Raw genomic sequence first — 27,228 nt, 5'->3', positions numbered from 1 at the left:
AAGTGATGAGACACTTCTTCTTTTAATAGATGGGCTCCTGTAAGATCTACCTTTAAAGAGGGGGGAGGGGTCTTTGCTGTACAGTTTTCCGCTTTATTGGAGAGCTTATACCACGAACATTTTGGGTCAGACATGAGACCTTAAGAGAGGAGCGCCATAATTAAGCCAGGACTCCATCACTAAGACAAGCTGGGAATCAGGAAGCACCTCTCGGAAGAACAATCTCCAGCCATAATGTCTGGGAACCCATGAATGACCAGAACCAACAGTAAAAATTAAGGAAAAACAAAACCCCAAAAGGTGTAATCTCTCAAATAAAACATTTATGAACATCGGAAAACTAACTTTGTTATTCGTAATAACATTACCTTGGATGCCATTTGCTCATGCCCCCCCCCCCCCCCAATCCCCTCCTAATCATGTACCCCTGCTAGCTCCTATAAAAAAAACATGTTTGCATCATCTTAAACTTCACTGATGCCAGTTCCCAAAACCTGGCAAACCTGGATCCTTGATGTTCAGAGACCTGAAGGTTTGTCTGCATATCAGTTAGGGACGCTGCAACCCTGGTCAGAACCCTCACCTGCAGGTGTTACTGAAATTAGCTTCCTTCTAGTTCTCCTTGCGTTACCCTTGCTTCTCCAGCTCGGGCTTCCTTGTGGTTGTGCCTCTCCTGGATCATCTTGAGTACTGCTTGGGGTCCCACATATTAGCTCAGCTGCTTCTTCTGACCCAAACTTGTGTCGCTGATTCCGGTATTGCTACAGGCTGTTGGGGGGTGGGGGGGGAGTGGGGGAGTTTGGAGGGAGTCAGTATAAAATGTCCTCTCTGGGCTGCATTCACCGACCCTGCTCTGTCAGCCAGTCCTACTCCACTGCAGGTGCCGTGTATACACATGCCTTCTATACAGGCCGCCCCATGCTCCCTTTCCCACACTTGCCCTCGGGAGACGCAGGGCTGACCTGCCGTTGTGCCTGACTCTCCAGGGGGAAAGCCAGGGCTCCGCTCCCTGCGCCAATGTACACCAAGCTGGGTGGGAGCGTGCCCGCTCACCATCCTCTGCCTCAGAAGGGCACCAAGCCGCTAGGGTCCTCTGGGGCTGAGCCGCTCGAGGGCCTGTCACCACTGTTGGGGAGAATTCTCAAATGTGCGAATTCCCTCTACTTTAGAGCCCTGTAGCTCTTTTGCTAAATTTTGGGGCTTTGAACTTTTTCATTCTGTTGGTTTTCTGTGTTTATTTCTTTTGGTTATGGAGTTTTGGACAACTCCATAGGCATCATCTCTTCATTTGTGTTACACAGCACCCTCAGTGCAGTGACAGGAGAAGCCTTTTTAGGCTGTCCCAAGGTTTAAATACCTTCTCTGGGATGAACTGCTGTTCCCCAGAGAATGTAAAGTGAAATTGACTTTACTAGTCTTTCCAAATTCCGAGATCCAGCACACCCGATCTTAAAATATAATGCTGGAGGGCTTACCTAGTATTCCCCTGTATCTAAATACTCATGTAGCAGTCAAATGCTACCCTTTCCTATCGAAATTGCTGGTGGCAGTGGTTTTACAACAAACTACCATGATTTTTCCCGACCGCTAACACCGGTAGCTTAAAGTCGTTGGAGCCATGTTTAAGATGGTGCCTTAAGCCCCTATGTTTAAACAGGTCCTTGTCGTCTTTTTTTTGCTGTTTCTTTTTGGAAAGGTCCTTCTAGAGTTTCTCTGCTTGCCAAACCAGGTTTGGTCCCTTTGTTCCTACCCCTTTGGCGAGCTTCAGGACTGAAGACCTCCTCTGCCGCCTAAGTGTCTGGTGTGAGCAGGAAGTGAGGGAGGTCCACCACTGGAACAAAAGAATCAAAGACGAGCTGCAAGAGGACTGTTGCTGCAACTCCTGGACCGTTGGTTTGCCCGGTGAAGTCATGCTGCAGGTCCAAATTGTCGAGTTCATCTCGACAGAGAAGCTCCTTAAAGGACGGGACCAATCAACTCTTAAGCCAACTGGATACCCTTCTCGAAGCTGGTTGGGATTAACCAGGGGGAAGGACACCAGCTTGTGTGCTTGACTACAGCTACTCGAACTGAGGTGACTCCCTTTTGTCAGCGTTTTCTGACGATCCCGTGCAGTGCAGGAGTCCCCCGACGTCCTCCCTCTTGTCCCCACGACTGAAGCTCAGGAACTGCCATGAACCAACATCTTCATCTTTTGCTTCATATCAAGGTACAGTGCCAACCCGATAGAAAGAACGCATCTCTCGCGGTGAAAGTTCGTGGAACTTTCCCAACTTGCAGGCCTAATCAGCTTGTGACCCAACATATGATTATTTTTCGTACAAACTACTTCTGAGAACTTTCGCAAAGACTTTACCGTTTACTACAAGAACTTCTCTTTTCTATCCAAGACACTAGTCCATTGACTTTGGCCTAGGCCTATTGAACTGAATCGAGTCCTCTGGTGAACTGAAACTATTTGCACTGCCTAAGAAAGTATTTGTGCTAACTTGTGCCTTTTACTCCCTTGCAAAGTAACTGAAATATCGTTTTGCTCCTATTTCAGGGGAGCCTAATTTACTTAACCTTTTTGGTTCAGTACTGAAGTTTGTGTATAATATTTTTCCTCCTTCTAGTGAATGTTTTAGATTGTGTAATAAAGTGTTTTACCAAGAAACCTTGAGTGTAAGTGTCTACTTGAACCAATGTGATTGTAAGACCTCTGTGTAACATCCTTGTACTGCTCACATTCCCTCTTTAGATACGCCTGGCTGCTCAGCTCTCTAACAAAAACTGTAGTACAGACTTATACAAAAGGTTGGTTTTGCTTACACCTGCAGTCCTAATTGTATGTGGTGGTCCCAGAGGGTACTGCATGCAATTCTGCCTAATAACCACCTCGGCCACACAGACCCAGGAGCTGCCACCAGGATGATGCGCCGCCAGCAATCTCGTTCCCTCCACCACCCTTGCTGGCCACCACTCCGAAGCTGCCAGTGAATGCATGGTCTGCAGATCTACAATTTCGCCAGCAGTAGGTCCGCCAACACCAGGGGAGCTGCACCGCACGAGGTGGTGTGTAGGAGGGGGGGGGGATTTATTTCAGGAATAAAGCAGCATTTAGGTGGTTCACACACAGCAGAGCCTACAGCAAGCACATTCACACCTGGTGCCGCCTTGCTACACCCTGTTAGGTAAGAATTGATGTAGTAACACTGTGTGAGACTACACTACACAACACTTAACTGCTTGGTATTCGGTAACCCGCCTTTTAGTATCGGTCTGCTACTACACAAGTTGGTAGTGTGACTGAGCAGCCAGGCCTATCTCAAGAGGGGTACATGTGAGCTGTAGCAATGAAATTTGTAAATACAAGTAACCAAGTAACGCACTCAAGGTTTCAGTTACAAATAATTATTTAACATCAATTTTTAAATCCGTGTTCTTGAGCCCTTTAAGTGCCATGGGTCAAATCCCCCCCCCCCCTCTCCCCGAGTGCCAAGGCCTTTTTTTGGTTATTTCGGTATGTCACCATTCAATGCCTTGTAACTTTTTTCTTACATTAGATATCTCAGCCAAATTTGGCCCCTTTTTTCCCCACATGTAGGCGGTCGTAACACCACCCAGGAATCCTAGGTTGCTGGGGGGGGGGGGGGGGGAATGAGGTGAGAGAAAATAACCAAAAAGTGTATTTGTTTTGTATTTTTTATTTTTTTTAAATGACAATAAAATTATGTACAAAGAAGCCTGCAGTCTTTTCCTTGTAAGAGCTAGGGACAGATACAAATGGTTTGCTGTGCTGAATTCCCCAGTTTCCTGGCTTTGAGGAACAGGTTGAGTGGAAACGAGAAATTATTTTGATGTGGTTATCAACCGTTTTGTGAGGTAGGCGATTTTGGCAATTTTTTGCCTATTGGATATGGTGAACGGAAAAAAAGGGTCGGAAAGCCGAATTGGAGGTCAGAGGCATACATTTCTGAAAAGTAGACAAAATTCAAAGTTTAGGAAGGGGTGATTTGCGCAGGTCAGGCAACAACTAGGTAGGGGAAAATTCCATAGTTTGGCGAAAAAGCGGGAAAATGGCAGGAAAAAAGGTATGTGGTGGACCTGGTTGGCTTGGTACGGCAATAGCTTCTATGAATTTTGAGAAAACAATGCTCCACTACATTCCCCCGACTCTTGCAGTTAGGAAATCACATTCTTTGTAGTTTCACAAAACAAGCAATACCACAAGCCAAATACTGAGCCATGGTACACAGGAGTTTTATGCTTACAGACTGAACAGACATACTTAGCATGTGTAAATCAGGAAAACCAATGTGGTGAGGAACGGCAAGCATACATTTTTTGAAGGAGCACAGGCAGCCCTTTTCAAGGTTAGGTGACTTGTGCAGATTATAAGTGTATGGTGCCTAAAGCAGCGTCTAAATGTAGGCCACATTTGGGAAATGAGGGTTGTGAGACAAAGGCCACCAGCAAATGGGTCAAAACGTTATGAAAACCAGGCAAATGCAACAAATGTCCTACCTTCCCACGTTCCCACACGTGTCCCGATAAAAACGGTACCTCACATGTGTTGGTGCACCTACCTGGGCGCAAAGGGGAAAGCCTAAAACACGGCTAACCCCAAGTCTTTTCTGACAGCCGAATTTCAGGATTTTTTCAGAAGCGCACACCATACAGATTTGGTCGTAGGGTGTTGAAGCCCGCAAGGAAAACTGGGAACCCCATGCATTTCCCAAAAGAGGACATCGGTGGCAATCCAGAGGTTTGCCTTTGTGCGCATTGCACCAGAATGTATTACCCACAATTCGGTAGCCGGAGATCAAGGCAGAGCAAGGTGGAGACTCACCTTGTGTTTTCACAGCGGCAGCTGAAGATGGCTGCCGTGGTGAAAATACTTTCACTTCCATGTCGGCGTGCATTACCACGCCGACGTGAAACTGAAGGTAATCCATCCCCTGGGCAGTGAGGGGGGACCTCTCCCTCACATAACCCAGGGGTTGGATTACTTTTTTGTGTGATCCCTGCAAAGCAGGGATCACACAAAACATGCCTAAAAGGACGAGCTATCTTGTGCTTGGCAACCTGGAGGTAATGTCAAGGACGAGATGCCTCGTCCTTGGCACTTAAGGGGTTAAAAAGGCAATTCTTGTAACAATGTAAATACTCTATTGAAAAAGCATACAGAATCAGTCGAAGTTGGTGGGTACTCTTTGGATATGCTGCTTGCACAATTCCTACAACCTGAAGTAACTTCATTCGCAAGGACAGTAATGGCATTTATATATCACACTAGTTAAACTTTGCAGTTTCTGAGGTTGCAGAAAGGAAAGGTTTAAAGAAGGAAAAAGGTTAAACAGGTTCTCAGTATGTGTGAGGGCACTTACATCTTCCAATGAAATCTAGACGAGCCTTTCCCAGCCATAATTTTACAACAAGTTGCCACCTATAAGGGACAAATTATCAGTCAATGGGTCAGAAGAGTCTGCAGGGGACAGCCAAAGTTGATGATTTGTAGCATCAAAGTCTTGCACTAAGTTAGTTTCTAGAAAAATCATTTGTACGGGCACAAGCTGTTAAGCCTGTGGAATGCAGAGTTGGAATCAACTCTAAAGGTAAGCCACTGCAAATCTCAACTGAGAAAACCACAGCTCAAAGACAGAGCGAAGTACCCCAAGTCTACACAGGTCTGGTTTGAAGAAGAGTGGTTCAGCTGAATTCTGTCCCGTTGCAGTGGTGCAGACCCTGTGTTCCTGAGCCTCAGTTTTGGGGACAAGAGGGGGGACGTCTGGAGAAGGGCTCCTGCGGCGGCAATTTGGAGGTCATCTGCAGGTACAGGCACTTTTCGGTTCAGTGGCACTTCACGGTTTCAGTGCTCGGTAAACGGCACTGTTGCGGATCTCGGATACTGGTTGGGCTTTCTTCACTCATTGGGTCCTGCACTCTGGTGAGGGGACTCGAGCTCTGGTCACACTGCTTCTTAGGTGACTCCTGGACGGATTTCAGACGTTGCACTTTACTACGGATTTGTCGACGCCTGGCACTCAGTTCTTGCAGCAGCGAAGAAGTACAGCCAGTCTGAGAAGATGGTCCAGTAGAGTTTGTCTCAGGGTTAGTTGGTCCCACTAACTCAAGAGAAGAAGTTGTCCCTTCCGGAGCTTCACAGCAGCAGGGCTTCACCGGACAATTGAAAGGTCCAGGAAGATGCAGCAAGCTTCGTTCAGTTTCTTCGGGTGTTTCTCCCAGTGGTCGACTCTGCCTCTAGTCCCAAAACCCTTGCCTTTTTAAGCAGGTTCCTCCCATTCATGCACAGCATAGGCTGTCAATTACACAGCAGGGTGGCTGTCCTAAAAGGACAGCCAGCCGATCAGGACTGGTTGCATTCAGGCATTACTAGAGACAAAAGGACGGGGGAGTTTCGGGAACCTCCCTCACATCCTGTTTTTTCAGACACTGGAGCCAGAGGCTGAAGCCTGCCAAAGGCAAAACGAACAAGGGGCTCGAACCTGGCTCAACACACAGTCAAACACAAGAAAAAGACCTTGCAAACAGAAAATGGCAAAAAATAAATGACCAGGCCATTCTGACGAAATTGGCACCCATGGGTGCTATACTGTAGCTGAGGGTTCAGCCTGCGGTAGAAAAGCACAATGGTAGACAAACCACTGCCACCAGCCATTAAAAGTAGTGAGGTTAACACAAACAATGTTACATGGGAAGGTAGGATAAAGGGGTACTAGTTAACCCCCCCAGCACTCCACATAAGATGGTGTGCTGGACATACAAATGGAAAGGTTGGTCAATTTCACTTTGCTATTCTTGGTATTTAAACCTTATGAGAAATCTAAATGTAAAGGGATTTCTCTGTGACACTGCACTGAGGGTGCTGTCACCATACAAAAAGTAGATTCCTATGGAGTTTGTCAGACTCCAAAAACAGTGGAAACGCATAATCCAATTTAGGTCAAAACAGTGAGGAAAAATGTCATGCCAGGGTTAAAATTAAAAGGTCCTAACGTCCAGCAAAACCGCTGGTGGTCTCTAATGTTGAAGGGAATTGGCACAGAAATGAGAATTTTCCCTATCACGCCCACCCCCCTTTTTGATGCCATCTTTACCATGCAACCAATTCCCAACATCCCCTTTGAGGCTTCTTTACTATACTTGGTATGTACATGCAACATAACATCTATATGACTGACAGTGGCTCCCTTCATTTATTCTCAGAGGAAAAGGCCAAAATGGAGTGGATAGATGGTATATTAAGTTTCTAATTTACTGCTATGGCATTTGATTTCCCAGCATGACTGTAAATTATATGAACGTACATTTATGAAAGAGCATGCTTGAACTACTATTGCGCCTAAGTAATTCTTACTGGTCTCATAGACTCATGAACTCTAGTTTCCTTTACTAAATTGAAATATTTGTATCCAGTGAAAAACTGCTACTCTATTTGGTTGGTGAAACTGTCCGATAATGAGCTGTGGTCCTAGTTCGAGCTGTTCAGTATCAAACTTTTAGCGCTCATTATTTTCTTGAAATTCAATTCCTGAACTTCTCTACACCAGGAAGGGTGTTCCTGGTCTACACTGACGAATGCACAGTTCTTGCGTGTTAGCACAAATTTCTCCCTTATTTTCTCAGAGTAGGCCCTCAACAACTTCACAATTGTTAGTTTTGCCTATGTGTTCACGTTTTCCACCAGGACATGCTACTTACTGTGTAAAAGTCTGTTATTTCAGTAGATTTCTTGGAATATTTAGTATTTTATTGGTTAAAAAAAGCATTATTTATATGCTGAATCACATGTCTTAACCTTTTACCATTGCCACATCAAATGTTTAATCTGAAAGACGTAACATAAATTAACTTTAATGGAATGACCTCTGCAGTAAAGTTGAAATGGTGTTTCTTTTTCTTTTAGTTCTGTTGTCTATTTGTTCGCTGTTATGTGATCCAAATCCAGATGACCCCTTGGTACCAGAGATTGCACGGATCTACAAAACTGATAGAGCAAAGTAAGAATAGCATTCACTGGTAGATACTGAAGATCTTGCAAAGGTCCCAAAGTGTCTGTTACCTGAGCACGACTTCACATGTTTGAGATTTTAGCTTGAATAAATGCATGTGTTTGACTCAAAAGTTGACAGCACCCACGTTTTTATCGAAAAGGCAGTTTGTGGTGTTTGTAATGTGATGATAGCCGTTCATCAGACACAATTGAGTAAGGTCATGTGGGGAGCCCAAACAACAAAACGCAACATTCGGTCCTGAATTTCGAGAAACCAAACGGTTTGCGATGAATGCTACTTGTTTCTTATTTAATATAAATGTAGCATGGGTTACATATACATTAGTGGAGACCTAGGATACTCAACAAAGAACATGAATACAAAACATGGCATGGTACATAAGTAACATGGCCCAAAAGTACATTTTGGGTTTAGATTTCCAACAATTACAAACCCTGTGTTCCCTATTAGGGGTGAAGAATCAGAGTATTGAGAATGGAATTGGGATACATGTTTAACAATTGTGTAGAGACTGTACAATGGTGAAGTGTTTACAACACAAGTGAAATGGGTCAACACAACTGTTCAGCCTAGGAGCTACTTTTGGGTAGCTGTAGGTGGAACGGCCTTCATCAGGACCTCCCCCGAAAAGGGCTCGGAAGTCACAAATGCAAGAAGTCCGGTCTCATGTTTTCCAAAAAGAAGACGTGGTCCATATGGACACATATAGAGACATCTATAATAAAGAGGAAGCTTCTTTTCTCAAATTATGAGGAAGATACGACGGACAACTGGGAGGAAACCCAGCAGGAAGGACAAGACCCTTGGACACAGCAAGATCAGGACACTGATATTTTGTGCCTAGACTCTCCTCCGTCCACCCCAGCTCGCCAGGCCTCCCCTGTGGATGACCAAATGGCTTTCAACTCCATGTTAAAAAAAGCAGCTGAATACTTCAAAAATTGCCACTCAAGAGGCGGTACCTGAGCAAAACCTCCAGCGAGTCAATCCATCCCCCTCCTTAACTCTGTTAAGAGACGGGTAGCTCCCTCGTTGGTCACACCTGCTCAGACACGGGCTGTGAGCCTGAGAGTCGGAAAAACTATTTCGGCCTTCTCCCTCTGACCCTCTATATAAAGGGGCACGCCATCCCAGACTCACTGGTAGTGACTACCACTTGAAAGAGGGCAGGGGTACCCCTTGCCACGGGAGAATCGCCACCGGACAAGGAGTCTAAAAGGTTGTATGCCCTGGGAAAACGTGTGACATCAGCAGCTGCATACACCATTCGGGTTGCTAATAATACTACGCTATTAGCAAGCTATGCTGATGCCCAATGGAACTTGCTCCAGGAAGGCCTCCAGGAGCTTCTCGCCATTGTTGCGGAGGGAAGACTTGTTAACCAGAATGTGGTGAAGAACACCCTGGACTCTGCAGAAACCACAGGCAGGTCTCTTGCACAAGGGACTCTTCTGAAAAGACACGCATGGCTGCGTACATCAGGATTTAGACCTGAGACTCAGGCCTCCCTCATTAATAAACCCATTGAGGAGACTAACCTCTTTGGGAAAGCAGTCGATGAAGCGTTGGAGACAGCCAAGAAGGAGCATGAGACGAAGGTCTATGCACCAAATTACACAAACCTTCATCCCAGAGGGGTAATAACTCTCGGCGGTCCTTTCGAGGACAAGCCCGTGCTGGTTAAAACAACTACGGCACGGGTAACTTCAACACAAATCAAACATCTGGAAGCCCCACTTACTACCCCTGAAGGGGTCAAACGCGGCAAAGGTAGAGGCAGAGGCCCCAATCCCAGAGGAGCCACAGCCTCTGGTCAGAAATGACCATCAGGTCCAGGTCCCCTCCCATGTCTCCCTGGTCGGGGGACGATTAACATCTTTCCTCCAGGCATGGGAGAGGATAACTTCTGACCAGTGGGTCTTAAAGACGGTCGCCCACGGTTATTGTGTGGAATTGGCCCGACCCCCACAGTGCAGACCGCTGCGCTCACAGCGCCTTTCACCGGGCCATCTGGCGATCCTGATCCAAGAGGTGGAAGCATTGCTGGGAAAGGACTCCATAGAAGCCGTCCCTCTTCAGGTAAACAAGGGTATTTATTCAGTGAACTTCCTTATACCCAAAAAAGATCTCACCATGCGTCCTGTTCTAGATCTGCGCCCAGCGAACAAGTTTATAAAACCCCAGAAGTTTTGCATGATAACACTGCAGGAGGTGATACATTGCTGAAACAGGGGGACTTCATGGCAACATTGGACATGAAAGATGCATACTTTTCATATTTCAATGTTGCCAGCGCACAGAAAATACTTAAGGTTCATGATCCAGGACAAACACTACCAATTCAAGGTACTCCCCTTCGGCATCGCCTCGGCGCCAAGGGTGTTTACCAAAGTCCTGGCAGTGGCAGCAGCACCCCTGCGCAGACTATCAGTCCCGTTTTACCCTTACCTCGACGACTGGCTCATTACGGGGGACTCGTTCGGCGCTTTTTTTTCGAACACCCAAAAAACAGTAGATCTCCTTCAGCCTGGGTTTTTCAATCAACGAAAAGAAATCCAGCTTAGTCCCCAGCCAAGTAAAACAATTTCTGGGAGCGCTAATTCGAACGGAAGACTGTCTTGTCTTCCCCCTCCAGCGAGAGGGATCAGAACATCCTCTCTGATTCCTCAATATGTAGCCAGTCGGGAGGTGACGATACGCAAAGCCATGCGTTTGCTAGGGATGATGGCGTCATGTATATACTTGGTCCCCCACGCACGGCTGCGCATGCGTCCCATGCAAGAGTGGCTCAACAGCCAGTGGTGTCAGGCCAGCGGACAATGGGAAGATCTGGTAGTTGTCTCGCCAGCCCTCGTTCTCTCGCTGCAGTGGTGGTCAAGAGAAAACCTCTTGAAGGGGAAGACTTTCACCACCCCTGCAGTGGAAGCCACTACTACAGACTCATCTATCACGGGGTGAGGGGCTCACCTGCTTCAGCAGACAGCACACGGAGTGTGGTCCCCTCAAGTAGCGTCCAACCATATAAACTTACTGGAGCTATTAGCAGTGTTCAAAGCATTGAAGGCCTTTCAGATGCAACTGCAAGGGAAGACAGTGTTGATCCTAACCGATAGCACTACAGCAATGTATTACCTGAACAAACGGGGGCACTCGCTCTCCAGGGCTATCCAAGCTGTCCCAAAACATTTGGATATGGGCTCTCAAACACAAGATGTTTTTGTTGTCCCAACATGTTTCAGGGGAACTCAATCTTCTGGCAGACGTACTCGGCAGAGATTTTCCTCTGCCAGAACAATACGAATGGCGACTGCACGAAGACATTGTGTCCAACGTCTTCGCAGAATGGGGTTTGCCAGACATCAACGTGTTCGCTACTCAGGAGAACGCTCAATGCCTAGACTATGCCTCCAACTACCCCCAGAACCGATCCAAGGGGAACGGTCTCTGGATAACTTGGTCAGGGAAATGTCTATGCTTTTCCCCCACCGACTCCCCTTCTCAACAAGATAGTGCACAAGATGCACCAGGAACCAGTTACCATGATACTGGTGGCCCCCATGTGGGCCAGCCAACCCAGTCAAGCTGCCCTGCCCATACAACATGTTGTCTCAGGACAGGGGAGAGACCCTACACCCATGCCCACAAACTCTGAACTTAGCAGCGTGGCTCCTGAGATCATAGAGTTTGGACACCTGCAATTCCCTCAGATGCATGGACATACTCAGGGAATTAAGGAAACCTAATACACGTTATTGCTATGCCAGCAAATGGAACGCTTTGTCATCTGGTGCAATTTCAAGGGCGTCAATCCCATTGATGGCTCACCCTCACACATTGTGTTGTATCTAACCCACCTGTTGGACTCTGGGTTAGTCTTCAATTCCCTAAAGGTTCATCTGGCTGCTCTGTCAGCCTACACCACATCGCAGCAAAAGGTATTGTGGCGGAAGATACCAGTGATTAAACCCCTTCATGGAAGGGGTTAAGATGATTCATCCTCCCATCTCTCGCCCAGCCCCTGGATGGGATCTGAATGTGGTTTTAACCAGACTCATGGATCTCCTTTCGAGCCTGTGCATAAAGCAAGTCCGAAAGACCTGACTTGTAAGACAGCCTTCCTAGTGGCTATCACTTCTGTCAGAAGGGTTAGCGAACTACAGGCTTTCTGTTTTAGACCCCTTTGTGACAGTCCACAAAGATAAGGTAGTTCTGCGCACACATCCCAGGTTTGCGCCTAAATTCATTTCGAAGTTCCATGTGAACCAGTCAATCGAACTACCCACTTTCTTCCAGAACCCTACTAACATGGCCGAAAGAAGCCTTCACACACTAGATGTGCGAAGGGCAGTTCTGTTTTATCTGGAAAGAACTAAACCACTAAGGAAGACTGAACAATTCTTTGTTTCAGTGGCAGCTGGTAGAGAAGGGGAATCCTGTCTCTAAATCAGCTATCTCAAGGTGGATTGTCAAATGCATTACTGTTTCTCTCTTGCTAAGAGAGAACTGCCCTTCAAGCCTAGAGCACACTCTACTCGAGGCACTGGGGCATCCATAGCATTTATTGCAAATGTTCCTCTAGAGTCCCCTGGAGTTCTGTACACACCTTTACAAAACACTATTGCCTAGACACTCCTTCTAGGTCTGATTCTCAGGTGGGACAAGCAGTACTAAGACATCTTTTCTCTACTGTTCCTTCTCACAACCCAACTCTGGGTACTGCTCGCTAGTCTATGCATAGCATGTGATTCTAAGCAGATTAACAAGCACCCGAAGACATGCATTACTCACCGTAATAACATTTCTGATGATTGTATCTGCTTAGATTCACATGCGCCCTCCCTACCTCCCCGCTCGGGGTGGAAGGAACATGGGCGTCTTACTATTTTCTCTTTATGCACTCATTCACTATAGCCTTGGTCTCCCTCATGGCAGAAAAAATACAATCCGAGGGACCTCGGTGCGTGAGGGATTTTGGGTACTACACACGTCACGATAGGTAGTGTTACAGACACGCCTATGCCGACGTCGCCTTTCGGTCCCCGAAAGACTAGATGCAATACTCTGCGGTTACCACTGGATGTAGGACCATATGCACAGCATGTGAATCTAAGCAGATACAATCATCAGAAATGCTATTACGGTGAGTAATGCACGTCATATACTTTTGTTCACGACCTCTGGTTGTTTTAATATTAGTCACCCTTCACCGACGACTACTTCAACCAACACCAAAGACGACTCCAGACTTTGGCAGCTGGTGCTCCAGTCGACGCGGTCAACTGCGTGGCCTTTCCCCTCCGGCCAGGCCTACACAGTAGGGAAAGTGGGAGCATAGCTCCCCCCGCCGCAGCAGGCGCCTTGAGTGACGAAGTTGGCGACAGCTGTGGCTCCTGACGTGGAGGCCATTGACCTATCTTTGGAGCAGCCATTCTGAGGCGTCTGGCCCCGGCAGGCCACTGGTTCTGCTATGGGGAGTGTACACTCTGGCCACATGGACGCGCATACACCACAGAGGAAAGCGCACAAGACGCCAACTGGTACGCTGATACTTTCGATGAATCCACCAATCCACAGGGTTGGCTGCCCTCCCTGCAACCGTCTAGGAGGCCTGTGTCCGGGCACTCGAGTCACAGGGGCATCAGCACCAAACTTCATAACAGCGCCGAGACGCCTCACTAGCGCGTGCCAGTGCCACTCGGCACTGGCACGCGCTAGTGCCGAAAACCGTGACCAAGCCACTCGGGCCATCTAAATCCCTCCCAAATCTGCCCGAGATCCGTGATAGTCCCACAAACATCTCGGCGGCAAGTGGGCCTAAAGACCAGTCAAGACTTCTAAGGTCAGGAAGAATTTTCTGAAATTTCCCAGACCCTCTCGGACAAGGCTCGAGGGCCTAAGGACACAAGTCCTCGAGGAGGCCTTTCCCCCTCCACACCCCTCTGGGTCATCCTTATGGACCAGGGACCGGTTTGAGGGGTACATGAATAAACATTCTAAATTTGTGGACTTTTCTGAAAGATGTATCACCCCTAAAAGGCCAAGAGGGGAAGACTACTATCCTACTATGACTAAACTGCAAAGAACCTCGAGCTACACTCCTCATGAAGAGGTGCTTGATCTGACGGCACCAGAGGAGATCCCTCAGTACCCTTATGATGGGGGGGGCGAGGGGGATAATGATCCCTTTGGGGAGCCTATAGACCAGTCCCCAGATTGGGTTGATGAGCAGCCAGTGGGTGAGGCACCATGGCTGTCACTGTCCACTACCCCAGATCCAAACACTCTGTGCTTAGGTCCTCCGGCTTCACCTCCTACAAGACCGGCATCTCCCATTGATGGCCAGATCACATTCAATGCTATCCTTAAAGCAGCTGAACACTTTCAGATTGCCACTCAAGAGGTGGTGCAAGACACTGACTTCATAGAGAATATTTTTAATCGGAAACCACCCTCAAGTCAGGCGATACCTCTGTTGAACTCCATCAAACAGCGCATCGCCCCTTGTTGACTCCATCGCAAACAAGGGTAGTACACCCACGGGTCGAAACATTCGCCCCTCGCCTACAGACCCACTTTACATCGGTGGACATGCCACTCCAGATTCCATAGTGGTGACCACTAGGACGAGAGCAGGAATACCCTTGTACACGGCTGAAGCACCGCAGGACAAGGATTGCAAGAAGTTGGATGCCCTGGGTAAGCACATTACAACAGCAGCAGCCTATTCCACCATGATAGCTAACACTACATTGTTAGCTAGTTACGACTTCCAATGGGATTTGCTCCAGGGGGGCCTGCAGGAAGTCCCAGAGCCAACACAATCACGCCTGCTGGCGGTTGTGTCGGAGGGGAGGCATGTAAATCAAAACCTTCTTAAAAACACTCTGGGTGCTGCTGAGACAGCGGGAAGAACACTGGCCCAAGGTACTGTGTTAAAAAGGCACGCATGGTTAAAGAATACAGGATTTAAACCGGAAACCCAGTTATCACTCATTAACAAGCTGGTAGAAGAATCTAACCTGTTTGGAAAGGCGGTGGATGAGGCTTTAGAGAATGCAAAGAAGGAACATGAAACCTTAGTCACTAAGCCAGATAAAACAGTCCCTATCAGCAGCAAGGGGGGGTAGCTCACACTGCTCCTTGCGGGGACAATCTCTCCCACATTACCCCCACAATCAGTACAGAACAGGAAATGCTTCATGCTCCCCAGGACAAAGGGCAGCTGCCACAAGCCAATATCGGACAAGAGGACAACACTGTGGCAAAGGAAGGGGGTAGAAGCTCCAGGCCTCAAATTAAAATGACTTACCGATCCGGTGAGGGAATTACCACAGAGCAGTGGGTGCTCAAGGCAGTCACCCACACTTATTGTATCGAGTTCAGCAGACCACCTTGATACCGGCCACCAATGTCCAGGCGATTGTCACCAGAACATCTGAAGATCCTACTACAAGAGATCAAGATCCTGCAAGAAAAGGGCGTGATCGAAGTCGTCCCCGTTCTACAGGTAAACAAAGGGTATTTATTCAGTGTACTTCCTTTTACCCAGAAAGGATCTCACCGTGCGCCCTGTGCTAGACTTGAGCCCAGCGAACAGATTCGTCAAACCACAAAAGATTTGAATGACAACACTGCAAGAGGTAATCCATCTCCTAAACCAGGGGGATTACATGGCAACATTGGACATGAATGATGCATACTTTCATTGTCATGATGCCTACCCCCGGGCATCAGGACCAAGGCCCTCAGCTCCGGGAGCAGGCATCCAGACATTTGTTTAAACCTCAGCAGCCCCGGCTAGGCGCCAGGCTCATAGACTTTACTTACCTGATGCAGACCATGCTGCAAAAGAGTCCAAGCCTACATGAGGCCTGGATGGGACTATTTTGTTACATGGACTATTTTTTACTCTGCGTGGCTCTAGGGAACTTCTTACCTGGAACTACTTTGGAGGCTATTTAAACCACACCTGAACAGCAGCACATGCTTCGCGTTATTCTGCATCCAGCAGCATGACGCTCACCGTGCCTGCAGCCAGCATCCTGTCTTCTGCCAAGCCCGCGTGCCTGCAGCCAGCATCCAGTCTTCTGCCACGCCCGCCTCGAATCCGGAGCTCCTAGAATAAAGAAGAGGAAAAGGACAAGGTTAGAAACAAACTTATTTCAAATTCCTCACCTAATTCCGGAACCATTTCATCTCTGGACCTGGAAAGTACATCAGCCCTGCACGCGTCGCTTCGCCAGCTCCAGCACGGCGCAATACTCGCCAGTTCTCACAGCATCTTTCGATCCGGCACTGTCTCCATCATTTCTTCGCCGTAATCCGGCACCTAGGGGACACAAGAAAAAACAAGGTTCGCCAAGGGAATCAACAAATACAACCTCTTACCACCATAGACTTACCTGATTTACCACCGGCGGTATTATTCCATAACTCTCCACATTTTCATATGCCGCATCTGTAAAGAGGAAGAAAAACAACACGTTAACGCATGCAATGGTTACCGGACAGCGTTGGGTAACAGACTCTTACCTGAACGCCAGCAGCAGCTACGAGACCACCTTCTCACGAACTCAGTTGCAACTTAAGGAAGGAAGGGGACAAGAGTGAACATCGGGCACATTGAACTCTTTGAACTTTATACTTACCAATCCCGCCAGGGACTTCAGAGTCAATACTTACCGGAACTCTCCCAATGCCTTCAAACCAGTGAAGTAACTGGTATCTACGCACCCCTGCAAGACACGTGTGATGGAGAGCTCATATTTTACGAACATAAGGTGAGGTTACTAAGGGGATATCGGAGGTGATTAGTGGGGGAGAGCGAGAACAGTTGGGAGGCCATCACTAAAACCCACAGGTGGTTAATCCCTGTCTCCACTTGCAGGAAAATACTTCTTCGGGTCCAGCAGACAAGACTAGGCGGGCCAGTCCAGACAGTCATCTCTGCACTACGCATCACGTTGAAGGAGACCGCAGTTGTCAGGGTCCGATCGACACCCCTGTGGGGTCCAGGTGAGTGTAACATTCATATTTCAATTCTGCTAGCGCACAGAAAATCCCTAAGGTTCATGATGGAGGACAAACGCGATCAGTTCAAGGTCCTTCCCTTCGGCATTGCCTCAGCCCCAAGGGTAGTTACAAAGTTTCTGGTGGTAGTAGCGGCTCACCTGAGCAGGCAATCTATCCTTACCTCGATGACTGGGATTTGCACGGAACATGCCTATCAAACACCCAAAAGACAGTAGATCTACTCTTCTGTCTGGGATTCTCAATAAACGAGAAGTCCAGTCTAGACCCCAGCCAAGTCAAAGGTTCTGGGAGCTCTAATTTGGACAGAAGCCAGCCTTGTCTTCCCCTTCAACGAGAGGGTCCAAAACATGCTGTTACAGATCCCTCACTACTATGTAGCCAGTCGCAAAGTGACAGTACGCAAAGCCCTGCGACTGTTAGGGATGATCTCCTGCATCTACTTGGACCCACACGCACGTTTGTGCATGCTCCCCATGCAAGAGTGGCTCAACAGCCAGTGGTGTCAGGCCAGTGGACAATGGGACGATCTAGGGGTTGTCTTGGCAGCCCTCGTTCTTTCTGCAGTGGTGGTCGAGGTAAAACCTCTTGAAGGGGAAAACCTTCACCCCCACAGTAGAAGCCACTCACTACGTACGCATCTCTGATGGCCTAATGGGGGGCTCACCACCTCCACCGCGCAGTGTTTGGTCCCCAGCAGTAGAGCCCAACCACATAAACCTGTAGAAGTTGTTGGCGGTGTTCAAGGCACTAAAATCTTTTTAGAAACTACAGGGGAAGACGGTACTGGTCCTTGCGGACAGCACCATGGCCGTGTATTACCTGAAGAAACTGGGGTTCGGGGGCAGACTCTCCAGGGCTATACAAACTGTCCCAGAACATTTGGAAATGGGCTCTCAAACACGGGATGTTCCTCCCGTCTCAACACATTCCAGGGAAACTCAATCTTCTGGCAGACGTGCTCAGCACAGACTTCCCTCTACCCACAGAGTGCGAATGGCAATTACACGAAGACATTGTCTCCAACGTGTTCACCGAATGGGGTTTCCCAGAGATCTACTTTTCGCAAATCTGGAGAAAGCACAAATCCAAATTACACCTCCAGGTATGATCTGATATATTTTATTTATATCGCACTCGTAAACAAGTGTTTCAGAATGCGACAAGGGAGGGGAACAGGGAGAACAAAACAGCAATGTTTACTAGGCCCAGTGACCTTAAGAACGCACAAGTGCATAGAGGGGGAGGGGAAAAGTGCATGGAAGGGGTGAGAAGTGGAAAGTGCGAAGCAGAGGAGGAACGGATAAGTAACAATAATAAAGGCAACAGTTTTAGTGCAGCCAGCCATTTGCAAGTGCTAGGTTTAAGGCAGCAGACAGGGTAGGTCTGATAAGTGCAGGAAGAAAAAGGGTGGTGCTGTATGGGTACAGATACAGACCCCAGTGCAAGGGGTGGCCCGGAGGCAGTGCGGGAGGGTGGCAGGGTGAGCATGTACCTGGGCCCGGAGGACAGAGGGTGGCCAGGTGCACAATGCCAAGAGAACAGATCAGCAGGGGAGAAGGGGAGCGAAGGCAGAAGAAGAGAAGGGTCTTGAGGTGGTTCCGGAACCGGAGATGGTGGTTCTCACGTTTTAGAGTGGCAGGGAGGCTGTTCCAGAGGGAGGCCCCAGCCGAAGACCGAGATCTACCCCCAGCTTGTTTCTTTGAAAAACGACTGACCCTGATGTAGTTGGAGGTAAAGGATCGAATAGGTTGAGAGGGGAAGTATTTGAGGAGGGATAGCTGAAGGTATTTTGGACCCAGGCCCCAGAAAGCCTTGTGGACAATGCAGAGGGTTTTGAATTTAATCCTTGCATCCACTGGGAGCCAATGGAGAGATTTCAGTGCTGGAGAGATATGCTCCAAGGGGAACGGTCTCTGGATAACAAGGTCAGGGAAATGTCTACGCTTTGCCCCCCTACAAAACCCCTCCCCTCCCCGCCCCCCACCGCCCCCCTGAAACTCCCCTACTCATCAAGATAGTGCACAAAATGACCTGCGGAGGAGTTGCTTGCTCTCTCTCCGGGATCTCAAATGCCGCGTTTTGAAATGTGAAATACAGCACAAACTTTGAAGGAGTATTTGAGCCGTTATTGCTGTAGCTGACCCGTACAGTGCAACATGCCATTTTCCAGATGTTTTGGAGAGAGCTGAGACACTAGAAGCATGCAGAAGTTCAGGTGACTCACCCAAGCAAGTCCCCTCAAGTCCTGCTTTGCCGCAGACTCTACTGTGCAGCTCCTGGGGACGCTGGGAAATTTGCTGGGAAATTCGCTTGGAAAGACGCTTTGGTGCTTTTTTGTGTGTTTGGACTTCATTATCCACAAGGTGAAACGTGTGCTGGAACATTAAGATAGTATTTTACTATCGAACTAATGTCTAAACATTGTTTCATTTTTGTTTAGGCTTTGCATACGTGGAGGCGGATCCTATTTAACCTGGGACACGTGCGCACCCAAGCAGGTCCCCTCAAGTCCCGCTTAGCCGCGGTGCTGAGGTTGAGATTTTTATTTTTATTATATGGTTTTAGCACTGCTATCCTCAGACAGAGATTACACTTGGTGTTAAATTTTTTCTTCTTCATTTTTATTATGTCGAGTTACTAAGATGCTCATATAACTGTATTGGTTACTGTTATTTGTTATCTTATTTCTTATCAGTAAGAGTTACAAAGAAGGAAATAACAAGGAAGGGTCTCTTGTTGGAAGTCATGCAAATTTACACCCTTAAATCAAACATGCCGAACACAAATATGCAGGTAGGCACTCCACTACGCCCTCCTGTAAGTAAATCAAAAGACAAAACACCTAGGGTGTCTTCTGGTAAATTGACTTCCCCCACATCTCGGCCGAAAATTTGAGTGAAAACACCTGTACTGACTAAAGATATAAGGCAATTCTGTCCCCCTTTGGAAAACATGACAACTGATAGCACGGTCATGGACTTACGACCTAATGGCATTCCTCTTGCCATGATAGATCAGGAGGATGGCCGAGAACCATCAAATGATATGGCGCAAATCATCAACTCTTCCGCATTAACGTTAGTTGCATCGAATGCGACCTTAATAAATCATGGAAATTCTGCAATACCAATAATTGCAAAATCTCATGAGGGCCTGGTCGCTAGTTCAACTGGACCTTGTACTTTTCAAAGCCTACCTGTAGCGCACGAGGATCTACAAAATAAAGAGGCTCTTCCTCTGTCTGATGACACAATGCTACAGGTAACTAAAATCACAGAAAAAGACAAAACTACTAAACAACAGTTGGACCAAATTGAAGAAATCTCAGACGATGAAGAAAATCAAGACGATAATCAAGAAGTCTTTTTAAAAACTTCGCTACATACAAGTAATCAAGAAATTAATGTATCTCTGCAGTCAATTTCACCTGACTATCGTAAAAGATGCTCAATGGATTCAACTGTCTCCTTGGCGGCTTCGTACATTTTACCAACTCCTTGACATCGAACTTCCTCTAGAGAGAAAACGATTACCTCCTCAAATCCAGGTCTAATTGAAATTACACTAGTGGCAGTAAATTCAACAATTCAAAGCTTACTTAAACGTTTCGAGTCACTTGAATCAAAAATCAATATACAGTCTGAAAAGATTGACCAGATCATGTTATGGATGAAATCTCATCCGCACCAGAAATTGTTATCCTTACGCCAAGAATTGGATGAAAGAGAAATTACTACAGTGGTACCGATTTCATCAGTATCCGCAGATTTATCTTCTAATACAACACAAGCCGTACCATTATTTGAACACATTATCCGCCCAATTGAAGCTGACTCACCAACACTAGCCCCTCCTAATTCTTCGTGGATAAGTGTAGATAACTTCGATTCAGCTGGAAAGTGTCAAGTAAAAAAAGCGGCTGCGGATGCTGTAAATAAACGTTCTCGTGCTAAAGGTAAAGCACGACACCTCATGACCAAACCTTATGTAACAGCCAGAAAAACAACGAAAGCTGACTTCTTTGGACCATGTACTAATTCAACTGACTTAACTAAACTTGCTAAAGCTCCTGACAATCAAATTACAGTGGTTGATGAATTGCCTAAAGATCAACTCTTAATAACACAAACTCAAAATCCAGGCTGTCCACACAAGTCACTCACCACTGACCCAACTTGTCATTGCTTTAGATGAGAATGCGCAGTCTTCTTCGACCCATCTAATTCCACAGGTCCCATCAAAATGTGCACCCCAACTGAAGGCTCTGCAACAGGCTCCAACTCTGAATGAATCTACTCAGAGAGACATCATTAAAGTAGCGGTTGATGCGTACCTTCTACAACGTTCCGATAAAGGTAGCACGGTGGAACTTTTAAAGCATTCTGCCCCAAAGACAACAACTGACTCTAACCTGAACCCGAAAATCACTGTCACTCAGTCAAAACCGAATCAACAAGAAAATTTAGATCTAACGAGACAAGTGACTTTTGCCAATTTACCACCAGATTCTGTTAAAGAAATAAAGCAAGCTCTGGTAAGGAATGAGCAGAAGGAGAATATTAAATCAGCGGTGGAAGCATACTTCAAAGAGTATGCGCTGGCACCAAACTGTAGCTCTCAATCACCAATCACAGAGCCAAGCTCTTTACATTCAAACAGTGATACCTTGATGAATGAATCGACACCATGGTATAAGATTCCTAGTTCAGTAAAAAAAAAATTCAATAAAAGATCAACGAACTACGGAGGGCTTAAAATCTCGATCACAAAAATCAGATATTAAAACAAAAAAAAATAGTTTTAACAACTATCATACGCTCATATTGAAATGTCGAGCCGAACCACACCCTCAATATGATCTTTCCAGAACCAGTGTGCGTAACATCTTTAATGATATTCCAGCACTAGAAGATCTAACATCGGCCGACATCGATCAGGTGGAATTCATTTGCGATGTGAACCTATCAATAGTGCGATTATGGATGAAGTCTGGCCTGGTTCTAAATACTCTATGGCGAGTAAAAGATGATTTTATTCGAAATGGGCTTTCTCTTGGCTCAAGATCCGGAAAGAAAGTACTTTGAAGCATCCTGTGAAACACAGATACCAAAAAACCTATGTTTAGAACGGAAAATTTCCACCAAACGGCCCTCTCATGATCAAGCATAACCACCATTGCTATATGATCCTCCGAAAAAACATGTGAACTCTATCACACTTATAAGTTGGAATACGAGAGGTCATAGTCATTTGCAGCGAAACCAAAACATCAAACTCTTGGAGGTGGATATTGTAATTTTGCAAGAAACTTGGATGACCACTCTACCAATATGGGACGATCATGAGATCGTTTTTATTCCAGCAATTACGGCCCAAAAGGGTCGCCCAATGGCAGGTCTATTGGTAGCGGTTAAAGTGAGCTCAACCATCGAATTACATCAATGGGCTAGCCCCAATCCCTATATGCAATTAGTCAAAATGAAAATTGATGGCCAGACCTTAGCAGTAATCAACTTATATAGAAACCCGGTAGCAATAACAGATGGCCTATTTTACAGAGACCTGACGTCATTATTCGAATTGATTGCAAAATCGAATGAAAGCGCAGCGATTATTCTTACTGGAGATCTTAATCTTGACTGCATCAAAACAACTAAAGGGAGGAAAAGTGAAGAAGTAAACAAATGGAACAAGTATATGACCCACCTTGGCATGCGAATGGCCAATGGTTCACTGCCAGGTGATATTCCATCTCACTTCACCTGGCAGAGAGGTGCATCTACTAGCACAATCGATTATATCTATCTGTCAAATACACTTTTTATGCAAGCTACAAGCCTGGAAAAATAACGCAATCAGTAAGCGATCATCATATGCTAATGCTTAGCTGGCCGAGAACTGATCTGGAAAACCAACGAAAACGCTCTTGGATGCAACAGGAGCTAAATATAAATAATGCCAAGACACGCTTCAGGTGGACCCCAAAGTCCTTAATGGCATACAATACGATATTGTGTGAACGACCAATATTATCCCAATCGCAATCATATGTAGACTCCTTGTCAACATTCAAGAAGTTTCAAATACCAACTAAGAAGAAACATAATCATGCATTTAACCAACAGATGCAGCAGGCAAAAAAACTATCGCCAAGACCTCCGAGCTACCAATAGGTTGCCCTTGATGGAGAAGATTAAAGCTCGTAAAACCATTAAATCTCGCTTTAGAACGTGGGCTAGAGCGTTTAAAGGTAAACTTTACCAACAGGATGGAGAAGCGTTTTTGGTGGCTACATCAAATAAAAACTCAGCTCAAATTTGGCAATTATTAAACTTAAACACAACTGATAACCAACTTATCTCACAAGCAAATGGAGTATCTGAGATCAAGTGGACTGCCCATTTTACAGCCCTAATTGCGGATAAGTCTTTCGACTCATTTAAATATGACATACAAGCTACCTCATCATGGAACTTGGAGTGCTCGGAGGAAATTATTGAAGAATTAATTTTGAAATCATCATCAAGAGCAGCAGGACCCGATGGGATTAACAACTATATGCTAAAACAGTATCCCAAATACTGGGCAGTCATCTTGAATAACATCTTTCAACGTATCCTTCTCACAAAGAAAATCCCGGATTCTTGGCACACATCGCTTATAGTGCCAATTTTCAAAAAGGGGGATCGTGGTACACCATCGAATTATCGCCCGATCGCCCTTTTGGATTGCCCGGGCAAAATTTTTAACCGTCTAGTCCTAAGAGATTTTAATAATTGGTCGCAACTGTTTAATCTACGCGATCGAAATCAAACAGGTTTTGTGCCAGGCCTTGGGACATCAGTCAACTTAATGATAATCAATGCCCTAAAAGAGCAAGCAAAGAATACAAATACTTCACTGTTCTTTGCGTTTAACGATCTAAATGCAGCTTTCGACTCTGTTTCAAGAGTTAAACTAATTGAGAAATTGACTAAAGCTTGTTGCCCCCAGGATCTGATAGACATCTACTCGTTACACTCCTCGACCTCCATACAAGTTCGGTTAACCTTCACGGGTCTACTGTCAGCTGTTATAAAAACTGCGAGAGGTCTGAAACATGGCTGTATTTTGGCCGCGGCCCTATTTAACTTTTTTATTCATGATGCTAGAGACATTTTCAATGATATTTGTTCAGATTCACCAAAGTTAAACACCACCCCAATTCAGGCACTATGGTATGCAGATGATTTGGTCCTCATCTCTAAGACCCCTATAGGCCTACAAAAACGTTTATCGGCCATAACTACATATTTTGATGAAAATGAACTAACAATGAATGTCAAGAAATCACAAATTGTAGTATGTTCTAAAAGTCTGACTTGCAGAAATCGATTTGTTTGGAGAGTAAAGGACATTATTTTAGATGTTGTACCTTACTATAGATACTTGGGTCTACCTCTAGAAAAAAATAATTCTGCACTAGTTCATACACAGATACTACAAGAGAAATTAACATCAGCTATATCGCAAACCAAACTAATATTATATAAGTATGGTAAATGTACTATCACTCCAGCAATTCTCTTCTGGCAACAAAAAGTGTCCCCTGTTCTATTGTATGGGTTAGAATCAAGACCAATAATGTCAACTAATGCCCTAGACAAACTAGAAGCCAAGTTTTGGAGAAAGATTCTTGGGGTACCTCAGTCAACGCCTGGGGCTTGTTTGCGATATGAGCTGGGCCTGATATCCTTGGGTACTAAATACCATTGGCAACTATGTGCCCTACTTCGCAAATGCCTTGTCAACACTAATGCATTATCAATCCTTGCAATATTAGCATCCTATGTATTTACGTCAAATCATGCTTTTATTCAGAAATGGACTAAATGTGTGTATCAAGTATTGGCAATGGCAGATGTGTACCTAGAAACGCTCATAATGAATCCAGATAGAGCTAAACAGAAAATCTACCTTTACGATTGGATTCTCACGCGTTCACTATGCCTACAGTATAAACACTTTAAAGGTTATGTTGACAAGAGAATGGGAGCTGTTGCCCCGTATCTGATTAAATCTCCTTCACCACAGATACGTATGGCTATGGTAAGAACGCGATTCAATTTGTGGCCAACTCGCGTTGTTTTGGCCCAACGAAAACAAATCCCTGTGTCAAAGCTTTTGTAGATTCTGTGTTGATCGAATACAAAAGGAAACATTAGAACATCTAATAATTGAGTGCTCAGGGCTGATTTCCCTGAGAAACAAAATGTTTATGAAATATATGTTCCTTGTCGCTAATGTGCAGCCTGAACATAGATGGGCTTTTCTTCTCAATACTAACAATGAGTCTGATTATAGCCTTGGCAAATTTCTTCAATGTACTATTTCAAGAAAATGATAGAGTAATATATACATTGTAAGGTCTTGCTAAAACAACTTTGCTGATTTGATTTATAAGTGAGTTGACTTGCCCTTGGTTTTCTTTTTTATTGCTGTAAACGATAAAGATTTTGCAAAAGTTTTGTAAATTCTGTTAAACTAAAATTTTGAAAAAAGTAGATTTATTTCTGCTAAATTTCAATTAAAAAAAATAAAATAGTGCACAAGATGCACCAGGAACCAGTCACAATGATTCTGGTGGGCTTGCCAACACTGGTACTCCCATCTGATGGAAAAGTCAGTCTCTGCTCTGATGAAGCTACTTTGCCCATGCAGCATGCTCTCACTAGACAAGGGGGAGACACTCCATCCTTGCCCGCAAACACTCAACTTGGTGGCCTGGCTCCTGAGATCAGAGTTTGGGGACCTCCTACTTCCTCAGATGTATGGACATTCTTAAAGAGGCAAGAAAGCCTAACACCAGACATTGCGATTCCAATAAATGGAAATGCTTCATTATCTGGTGCCGTTCCAAGAGCATCAATCCCACTGACTGCTCTCCTACCCTCATTGTTTTATACCTGACTCATCTACTGGACTCGGGTCTGGTTTTAAATTCTCTGAAGGTCCACCTGGCTGCACTTTCAACATACACTACGTCCCAAAAGGTGTTGTGGTGGAAGATCCCAGTGATCAAGGGATTTATGGAAGGGGTTAAAAGACTTCATCCCCCAATTTCTAACCCAGCTCCCGGATGGGACCTAAATGTGATATTAACTAGACTAATGGGATCTGCATAAGGCTAGCCTTAAAGCTCTCACTTACAAGACTGCCTTCTTAGTGGCAGTCACTTCAATTAGAAGTCAGTGAATTACAGGCCCTTTCAGATCAAGACCCATTTGTCACAATTCACAAAGATAAGTTGGTTGTGCGCACTCACCCTAGTTGTGCGCCTAAATTCATTACAAAGTTCCATGTGAACCAGTCAGTAGAACTACCGACTTTCTTCCAGAACCCCACTAATGTGGCAGAAAAAAGCCTACAAACACTTGATGTGTGCAGGGCAGGCATATTATCTGGAAAAACGACACCACTAAGGAAAACACAACCTTTTTTCGTTTCAGTGGCGACTGGTAGGGAAGGGGGCCCTGTCTCTAAGTCAGCCATATCAAATTGGATTGTAAACTGCATCACTCTCTGCTACACTCTTGCTAAGAGAGATCTGCCCTTCAAGCCTAGAGCACTCTACTCAGGGCACTGGTGATGCCATAGCCTTCATTGCAAATGTTTTTCTCGAATCCATTTGCAAAGCAGCAGCCTGAAGTTCTATTCACACCTTTACAAAACACTACTGCCTAGATACTCGCTGTAGGTCAGATTCTCAGTTGGGACAAGCAGTACGAAGACCTCTTTGCTATTCCTTTTCACACCCCACCTCCAACTCTGGGTACTGCTCGCTAGTTTATGCACAGCATGCAACTCTAAGCAGATCCACAAGCATCAGAAGACCTGCATTACTCACCTAATAGTATTTCTGATGATTGTATCTGCTTAGATTCACATGCGCCCACCCTTCCTCCCAGCACTGAGTAGAAGGAACATAGACCCCTTACTATTCTCTATCTGTACTCTCTCCCTCATGGCAGAAAAAAACGCAACCAGAGGCACCAGCGCGTGAAGGATTTTAATACACTACACGTCATGTTAGGGATCGTTTTGGAGGCACGCCCATGTCGACTACCCCTTTTCGATCCTCAGACGAGATGGAATACTCTGCGATTACCACTAGATGTTGCACTATATGCACAGCATG

General features: G+C 45.8%; 1 protein-coding gene across 1 annotated transcript in view; it reads left to right on the top strand.

Annotated features, from left to right (window-relative positions):
• The window catches only part of UBE2D3 (ubiquitin conjugating enzyme E2 D3), a 269,547-nt gene that overhangs the window by 218,378 nt on the left and 23,941 nt on the right, over positions 1 to 27,228 (top strand). The window contains exon 6 of the mRNA XM_069630692.1: positions 7,910 to 8,003. Within this exon, the coding sequence (XP_069486793.1) occupies positions 7,910 to 8,003 (94 nt within the window). The remainder of the gene's footprint in view (positions 1 to 7,909; positions 8,004 to 27,228) is intronic.

The sequence above is a fragment of the Ambystoma mexicanum genome, chromosome 6q, assembly GCF_040938575.1.
Source record: "Ambystoma mexicanum isolate Mex_15411 chromosome 6q, UKY_AmexF1_1, whole genome shotgun sequence".
Classification (NCBI taxonomy): Eukaryota; Metazoa; Chordata; class Amphibia; order Caudata; family Ambystomatidae; genus Ambystoma; species Ambystoma mexicanum.
This window is presented reverse-complemented; position numbering and strand designations above follow the sequence as displayed.